Source organism: Lepidothrix coronata, unplaced genomic scaffold, assembly GCF_001604755.1.
Source record: "Lepidothrix coronata isolate B3197 unplaced genomic scaffold, Lepidothrix_coronata-1.0 Scaffold316, whole genome shotgun sequence".
Lineage (NCBI taxonomy): Eukaryota > Metazoa > Chordata > Aves > Passeriformes > Pipridae > Lepidothrix > Lepidothrix coronata.
Window position 1 is genome coordinate 308653 of NW_016690496.1, and position 8851 is coordinate 317503.

Consider the following 8851-nt stretch of genomic DNA (forward strand, 5'->3'; position numbering starts at 1 on the left):
ACCTGTGGAATTCTCATCCTCACACCTATGGAATGCTCATCCTCACACCTGTGGAATTCTCATCCTCACACCTATGGAATGCTCATCCTCACACCTGGGGGATGCTCCCCCACCGCCGAGGCTGCCACAACCACCCTCCCCCCCAATCTCACGCGCCATCCAAGCCCCCCCCACGAGCCCCTTCCCCTCCAGCCGCCCCTAAGGGACCACAAAGGGCTCCCTGTCCCCCCCCACCCCGAGCAGGAGACGCCCCCTCACCTGGTCCCGCATCCTCTCCTGCTGCCCCCGCAGCGCCAGCGCGTGCTGCGGGTACTTGCTCTTCAGGTGGTCCATGAAGGCGTCCCTCTTGCGCTCCATCTCCGTCTTCTGGAGGCCGGTGAGGGCCTCCAGGCTCTGGGCGGCGATGACGGTGTGCCGGCGCTCCGAGGTGTGCACCAGCCCTACGTTGGAGAAGCGCCGGGTGCCGTTGCCCAGGGTCCGGTACTCCCGCGGGTACTCGGCATCGTCCGCGGAGATCATGTGGCTGCTCGTCCTTTCGGGATCTGCGCGGGGCGGGCAGAGCACAGCGGGGTCAGGGCCGGCCCCCCCTGCCACGGGGCGCAGAGGTTTTGGGGCGGGGAGGGTTTGTTTAAGCTGAGGGTGATGGCTGGGGCTGGCTGGGAGTGGGGTGGTCCCTCGGTGGGATGAACGGGGAGGGGGTGCGGGGTTTATCCCTCTGCGGTGTCCCCGCTCCTGGGCACGGGGCTGGCGGTGGCAGGAGGTGGAGGGGGCGAGGGGGATGGAGGGGCCGGGGCGGTGGGGGGGATGTAAGGGCTGGGATGCCACCAAAACCACGATGTTCAGAGTGAAACAGGAATTAAACAGCGTTGGGTCATTAAAACAGCACAGACAAGACACGGGAACTGAGCACTGCTCTGAGGCACAGACAGACAGAGGACATGACACAGGACAAACCAAAAAGAAAATTAAATCAGGCCAGAGGGGAGGGGAGGTTCGTGTCTGCCCGTCAGTGTGGGCACTGTGCCAGGGGGGCCAGGCCCCCCATGCCCTGCCAGAGACCCCCGTGGAGGGCTCAGCCCCCCATCCTGCAGCTGCTTCTCCCAGAGACCAGCCCAGCCCGCGGCACCAAACCCGGCATTGCAGGGATGCTCTGCCCCATGCCAGCCCTCTCCCGGAGCTCAGCCCACCCCGGGCAGGCAGGGAGGGGGCAGGGGGGCAGCCAGGGGGTCACACGCGCAGTGAGGCAAAAGGGACTTGTCCCTTTGCTGATAATTCATTCCCTGCACGTTGTGACTCTGATTTCCAGGGAAGCTCAGCGGTGCTGAATGCCTGGAAGTCCCCACACGCTGCCAGCGCCTGGCACCTCCTCGGTGACTGCGGGACGAGGCCACCCCGCAGCCCTCAGCCCCTGCCCAGCCCCGTGCCCGCTGCAGAGCAGCTCCAGGGCACCCTCTCCCCCCACAAAAGCCACTGTTGAGTGTCTCATGTCATCAGAGCCGGTGTCACCCAGCCCTGGCCCGGTCCCAGCTGTCTTTGCCACCACTAACTAGTTTGGCAGCGTGTGCTGCAGGGCTCCACCGGGCTCAGGCTTCCCTTTCCCTCCCCTTTTAACCTTGATCCATTATTCATCCTCCTCCTCGTCCTTTCTCCCCCCACTCCCTTCCTTCCCAGAGCTCCCGTCAAGCAAATCATAGAGGGTTTCTCCTTCTCCCTTAATTATTTATCAGCCCAACATATCAGCTTTGTATGGGTGTTATTAACGCAGGATGGGACTCCAGCGTGTGCTACGGACACGATTCCTCTGCTCAAGGTCGTACAAGGGGGTTTGCTCCAAGCCAAGCGGGGACATCACACGCTCAGCAAATGCCACGGGGACATCCCAAAGCCTGATTCCCGTTTCCTCCTCCAAAAAGCAACCAGTCCAGCTCCCGTCCTGCCACTGAATGTGACCTTGGCCAGGCTGTCACCCCCTTTCCCAGAAGACAGGGGAAGAGCTGCAGCTCCCCTCCCTCCCCAGCTCGCCCTGCTGGGTCCCCTTGTCACAGGGGAGGGTCACAGGGGCACATCAAAAACACCCTGAGCTCCCCCAGGGAAAGCAGCACAGGGAGATGTCAGAGGGGACACCTCGGTCCCGCTGCTGGCAGAGGAGAAGGCAGCTCAGAGAGGGGCAAGGGCATCGCCCCGGGGTCCCACCGGCTGTGGAGCCGCTGCCAGACCCGGCACTGACGGGAAACAAGGATGGAGCAATTTGTCCTGAACGCCCCAACCCAGCCCCAGGAGCTGCTTGCTCACCTCTCCCCTCATGTAACACATTTTTCTCCCTGGGGGTTGCTGATATCAGGCAGAAAACTCTTTCCCCCCCTCGTCCGGTCGCTCGAGCACTTGTTCTCTGACCGCAAAGCAGCAGAGACGTGTTTGGGGGGCAACTGTGCCCAGCACCCAACACCCAGCCCAGCCCCAGCACTGGCAGTGCCCTGGAGCACCCCTGGGAGCAGCCAGGGTGCTCCCAGCTCCGTTTGGGGCAGTGGGACCCCCAGCACCCCCCGGCACAGGCAATGTGCCCACTGTGGTCCATCCCCACCAAACCAGCCCCTCGGCAGGGCCAGACCCCGAGTGCCACAGGGAGTCCCAGCCTTGTCCTATCCCATCGGAATGGTGTGCTGGGAAGGCTGGGAAAGAGGGAGGAAGGGCCACCCTGACAGCTCCAGCTGCAGCGGTGACAGGGCTGGGAGGAAGGAGCTGCAGCTCCTCTCCCTCGCTGGGGAGAGCGGCTCGAGGAGGCCTCGAGCTGGAGGAGGACGCAGGGATGGGGATCTGGGGGGTGTGAGAGGGGCTCGTTCCCTGTAACCACCTCCCAGGTGCCTCCACCAGCCCCGGGTTCAGCAGCCCTGGGATGGGGCCGTGTTTCCAGCCCCTTCCCACCCTCCTCCTCCTCCTCCTGCCGAGCCGTGATCAGCATGCAGCTCCCCGCTCCCTAATTACATGCTCCGGGAGTGGAACGCGCCAGCTCTCGCTGTTCCTCTGCCGACTGCTAAAAGGGATGATTTGAACAGCCCTGCACGAGGTGCACAGGGGTCAGAGCCAAGCTGGAGCCCGTCGGGGGCTCTTCCACCCCCGGCTGTGCCACATCCGCTCCCACATCCATCCCCAGGGCAAAGGAGGGAGAGACAGCCCCAACACCACGAACCCGGAGATCCGAGAACCCCTCCAAGGCAAGAGGAGGAAAAGCCACTGCAGACACGTGTACTGGCCTCATGTCAGCCACCTTTTCCCTCCAGATATCCCAGAGACGATATCGGACAAGGAAACAACCACCAGCTGGGCCACGGGGGCTCTTCGGGAAAGGGACCCTAAAACACTCTCACAGTGGTGCTTCCCTGGCTCTATCCATGAGAAGAGGGTGCTAATCTTTCCCTCACAGACTCGCCCCGAGGGTATAATTCCATCCCGCCGCCCCAAAATCCCCCCACAAAGTTGTTTCTCCTCCTCCCCGGGTGCGGGGATGCCGGAGCAGTGGTACCCACACACGGGCTGCCCACGACAGCGGCAGCAGCAGCAGCAGCAGCACATCCCTGGAAAGTGCTTCCCGACGCTGCTTCCAAGTAGGTCACTGGGGTGGGAGAGCCGGTGGCCGGAGCCTGCACGGGGTGCCCACCTCGGCAGTGCCCCAGCCCGGCCTGGCAGGGTGTCCCTGCGGGATGTGTCCCCCCCCCGCCCCGGGGACCGTCCCATCGCTTACCCGCGGGCGCGGCTCGGCTCCCACGGCGGCCGGGAACCTGCTCCGGCGGGATGGGGGCTGCAGCCCCCCGCGGCTCTGCAGGGGCTGGAGGCGGCTCCTTGGCCGAGCGCAGGGCTCCCACGACAGCCAAAATCCCGCGGTAAATCCTGGCCAGCCCCTCTCCGAGCAGCGGGAGGTTAAGGGAACGCGGTTCTCTTTGCCGATTCATCCATCCATCTTCCTCACCTGCCAGCAGAAGGTGTCACCCGCGCCGGGGCACGGCCCCGGGCTGCTAGCAGGGTCCGGCCATCGCCTGCTTCCCGGGAAAACAGAGGCGCCGGGGGCCACCGGAGCCTGACCGCGCTTTAGGTGATGCTCTTCAGGGTGGGAAAGGCCCCCAAAAACCTTCCCGGTGCTGCGGGCGCTGCCCCGCGGGAGCCGCGCCGGGTCGGAGCGGCTGCGGGCTCGGCGGCGCGGTGCGCCCGGGTCCCCCCGCCAGCAGCCCGGCAGGGCTTTATCATCAAAAGGATCTTTTCAAACACAGTTTATTACTGCAGTTTCATAAATCTTCATGAGGCAGCAAAGCTCACGCGGGTCGTGAAAGCGCCGGCAGTTAGCGGAGCATGAAAAATCGGCCGAGAAAGCGTTCGTACAAAAAGGGGCGAGGGGAGGGGAAGCGGAGAGTGCATCTGGGGAGAAAGGGAGGCGAGAGAATAGAAGCCCCTCGGAGCGATGCGTCTCCCCCGCACCCGGCCATTAACGCAGCCGGAAGAGCGGGATGCACTTGCTTCCTCCCAAAGGCTGCACTGCCGCACTGCCAGCGCTGCCTGCTCAGCACCCACGGAGGCTGCCCAGCACCCAGAGCCCCGCTCGGCACTAACCCCTTCCTCGCCACGCCGCAGCCGGGCTCCCAGGGATGGGAGGGAGGGATGGGAAGCGCAGGGAGAGCCCGCAGGGCTCCGGCGCCGCTGCACTTAACTCATGTCGTGCTGCAGAAACACCCACCCCTTCCTGAGCCGGGACCTGCTGGGATCAAATCACAGAATGCTGGAACGGTTTGGGTTGGAAGGGACCTTAAAGTTCCACCCCCTGCCGTGGGCAGGGACCTTCCACTAGATCAGGTTGCTCGGAGGCACCTTCAGAGCCACTGCTGTCCCCGCCCCCGGCTCAGCCACGCTCTGTTTGCAATCATTTTGGGATGGTCAAGTGCCCTCCAGGACCTGCCCCGGGCTCACCCTCACAGCCACATCCAAAGAGTGCTGGGAGCTGCCCAGCTGCCCGGGGTTATCCGACTGAAACCGTGCCCAGGAGCAGGGACAAGGCAGCCCCCACACCAGGGGACACACGAGTGCCCTCCCCCCGTGCCACCACCATGTGCCGAACGGGTCCAGCCACCACCAGATCTGGTCACTTAAAATCAGCTCTCAGAGAATTAAACCCCTGTTTTCGGTCGAGCCCACGGGCTGTGGACGCCCCTGTCCCATGGGAATGCCGGGAGCTGGACAGACCCAGGGTCCATCCCAGCATGGGAATGTGGGAGTGAGGGGTCTGCTCTGTCTCCTTGTCCCTCACAGCAACACGGGGAGTGAAAGCTGAGGGCGACTGGGCCGGAGCTTCCCCACCGTCCTCTTGCTCCTGGGCTGATGGACACCCTCCACCAAACCTCCTGGGAAAAGCCAGGGGATGCCAAGACCACCCATAAGGAACCATTAACATCCAGCCCAGGATTAATCTCCCCCACGCCCTGCAAGCCCACGGAGCTGTGGCTCTCCCACCTCCTCTCCCCATCCCTGAGGATCCCCCAGCACTGCCCGGGCTCAGCAGCAGCCAGCGGGCTCCCCGCCGTGCCTTTCACTCCCAAATTCAAGCAGAACCAAGGACAATAAAACACCCCCCAACTGTTTTCCTCAGGAACTTCCCAGCTGGGTTAGCGCAGACCCCGCGGCCCCAGAGCCAGGATGCCACTTGGCTGCTGGGCAAGGGCAGGGGCACAGTGCCCGTGCACGGTGGTGGTCCGGGTGCGATCCAGCCTGTTCCCAGCCTCTACGTGCCCTGGATGCTGCCTGCACCCTCCCTGCATCCCACTAATTCCAGCCCTGCCGACGCTGGAGCTGCGCAGGGACGAGGAGTCCGGAGCCCCTCCGTGTCCTGGTGCACACTGGCTGCTCCCAGCTGGAGCTCGGAGAAGTCCAGCTGGCATCTCTCCACGGCGCTGCCCTGACAAGCAGCTCCTTCGCTTTGGAAGCGGAGAAACCACCGGATAAATTCGCATGTCATTTGTCAAAAACCCAAAGTGAAGGAGAAATCCCATCTGGCCGGCCCTGGAAAAAGCAGCAGCCGCTTCCCACCTCGCCGGGTGTTATCCCGCCCACGCGGGCACATGGAAACGGGGGAGACGAGTTCACCTCCTCGCTCCCGGGGAACGGCAGCGCCGAGGGAAGGGCCGGCACACCTGGATGCTCGCTCGGAGCTTGGGATCGGCACTTCCAGTGGGATGCAGGAAGGAGCTGCCCTGGGTCAGCCGAGGGGAAACAAAGCGGGACGGGGGGAGAGACGGCGCGGGAAGGACGGCTGAGGAAAATCTCCCCGCTGCCATCGGCTTCCTCCCCGACCTTTGGCGGGAGGCCGAGGCCGGCGGCACCCTCTGGGCACGGAGAACATCCCTGCCCGGGGCCCGGAGGAGGACGGAGCCCTGCGTGCCCTGGCAAGAGGCGGCAGCACCCCGGGCTGGCAGGGAAGGCACAGCGGCTGGGGAGGTGCCAACAGCCGGATAAAAATAAAGGAGAGGGGAGGATGGCCAGGGCCGGGCTCATCACAGCTCCGACACAAACCACTTTGTGGGCTCGTCTCCCACCCCGGGCGGCACAGCCGGGGCCTGGCAGGGGATGGGATGGGATGGGAATATCCTGGGAATAGCTCCGAGCCTGGGGGTCCATCCTGGACCCCGGAGAGCAGAGGGAAACTGAGGCACCGGTGGGAGGCACAGGCAGAGAGCACGGGGCCAGCTGCAGGGGGGATGCTGAGAGGGGAGGGGGCCAAACCCAGGGTGGGAGCAGGGGGATGTCACCACCGGTATCGAGCCTGTCCCAGAGGGACCGGGAGTTTTCCCGGGATTTTGGCAGCCCCTGCTGGCTCCCTGTCCTGCGGCTGCCTCCGTGCAGGGCGTGTGTGGATGTGGGGCAGTGACTCACCCCCAGCCGTGTGGTGAAGCACAGCCCAGTCTCCCTGTGAGCCAGATCCCCCCCCGATCCTCAGCCTGGTGGGAGAAGCCTTTGGGATGAGCCCAAGGCAGCAGCAGGAGCTGGACCCCGGAACCCCTGCAAAGCTGCCCCTGCAAAGCTGCCCCTGCAAAGCTGCCGTTTCCATCCCCCCTTCCCCTGGAGAGGGGGAATTTTGCTGCTCAGAGAACCCACCCTGCCCTGCAGGTCTCCCAGGAGGATTCCCAGCACCACCACGGTTTGGGCTCAGCCCCAGGGACACCACTGTCCCCACCACGCTCTGACAAAGCCAGTCCCAGCCCAGATCCCTGCTGCTCCCACCTTGAGCTGTTCAGGCAAACCACCCTGGAAATCAATTCCAAGCTGTCAGGCATCAGGAAAGGGATAAACTGCCCCCTCAAGACACCAAATCGATGATTTCTCTTCACCCAGGCACAGGGAGCGTGGGGGGATGATGGCAGGGTTGGGGTCCCTCTGCAAGTAAGAGCTGGGTCCAGGTGGAAGGGAAGAGCCCCCAGAGCAGCTCCTGTTGTGGCACAGGGCAGGGAAGATGCGTGTCCATGTTCTCTGCAAAACTGTTCCGTGGATGGATGGACAGGGAAGGCTCAGGAGGCTGCAGCTCCAGCCTTCCTGATATCCTGTGACTGCACATATTTACTGGGATAACGGCAGGACCTCATCCCAGACTGCCAGCAGGGCTGGGGGTTGGTTTCTCATCTGTCTGCAAGCAGAGCAAGAGGGCAGGGGCTGGAAAGGCCACGGAGCTGGGCAGGGGTGAGGAAGGGTTGGCAGAGAGGAGGAGGAGGGGGAGGAGGAGGAGGGTGGGCTGGAGGGGACACACATCGAGATCAAAAATCGATTCCTGACAGGACAGGAATCGTTTCTTTCTCTAATGAGACACTGAGGAAGTTACTAAACAGAGCAAGGCCACCACAATCAGAGAATCCCAGGATGGTTTGGGTTGGGAGGGACCTTAAAGCTCATCCAGTGCCACCCCCTGCCACAGGCAGGGACACATTCCACCAGCCCAGGCTGCTCCAAGCCCCATCCAACCTGGCCTTGGACACTCCCAGGGATCCAGGGGCAGCCCCAGCTTCTCTGGGCAACCTGTGCCAGGGCCTCCCCACCCTGATGTTAGAGAATTTTTATCTAACATCTGATCTGAACCTCCTCCTTTCGGTGACAGGAGAAACGGGAAGGAGCAGAGTGGTCCAGCAGGAGCCTCCAGCCTGTCCCACAGACATTGCCAACCACCAGGTTAAAGCCCAGAGCCGGGCATGAGGCCCTTTCCATCCTGCATCCCTTGTTTCCATCCTGCATCCCTCGTTTCCATCCTGCATCCCTCGTTTCCATCCTGCATCCCTTATTTCCATCCTGCATCCCTCGTTTCCATCCTGCATCCCTTGTTTCCATCCTGCACCCCTCGGGGGCAGCCCCGAAGGATTTGTGCCCACAGCCCGGGCACCACCACGCCGGCTTGGAAACACGGGCAAGCTCTGCTTCGGAGAGCTTGGGATCAAAGGCAGAGCCAAACCTCAACAAGTCCCTGGGGAGGAAGGCTAAAGGAGGGGCTGCAGAGCCCCCAGGGCAGGGAAGGGCCTCGGGCAGAGGGGGATGCTCCAGCCCCAGCCATGCACCGTGCCCGCCCCGCGGTTTCCCTGGATGCACCCGGTGCAGTTTTCCCAGGCAGCTGCTCGGTGCCCTCACCTCCTGCCATCAGTGCAGTCACGCTCACCACACACTCACTGCCGGGAGGCCGGAGCCTCCTGACAGCAGCTCCCACTCCGTGTGGTGTCGGAGCAAATCCAGCTGGGAGCAAATCCAGCTGACGGATCATCGCGGAGCCGAGGGAAGGGAAGGGAAGGGAAGGGAAGGGAAGGGAAGGGAAGGGAAGGGAAGGGAAGGGAAGGGAAGG

General features: G+C 63.5%; 1 protein-coding gene across 4 annotated transcripts in view; it reads right to left on the bottom strand.

The window, feature by feature from the left end:
• Positions 1-8851, bottom strand: part of SRCIN1 (SRC kinase signaling inhibitor 1) — a 74938-nt gene that overhangs the window by 41930 nt on the left and 24157 nt on the right. For all 4 annotated transcript variants that reach the window (XM_017837917.1, XM_017837914.1, XM_017837915.1 and 1 more), the window contains one exon: positions 259-542. In XM_017837917.1, coding sequence (XP_017693406.1) covers positions 259-519 — 261 coding nt within the window. In that variant the 5' untranslated portion in view covers positions 520-542. The remainder of the gene's footprint in view (positions 1-258; positions 543-8851) is intronic.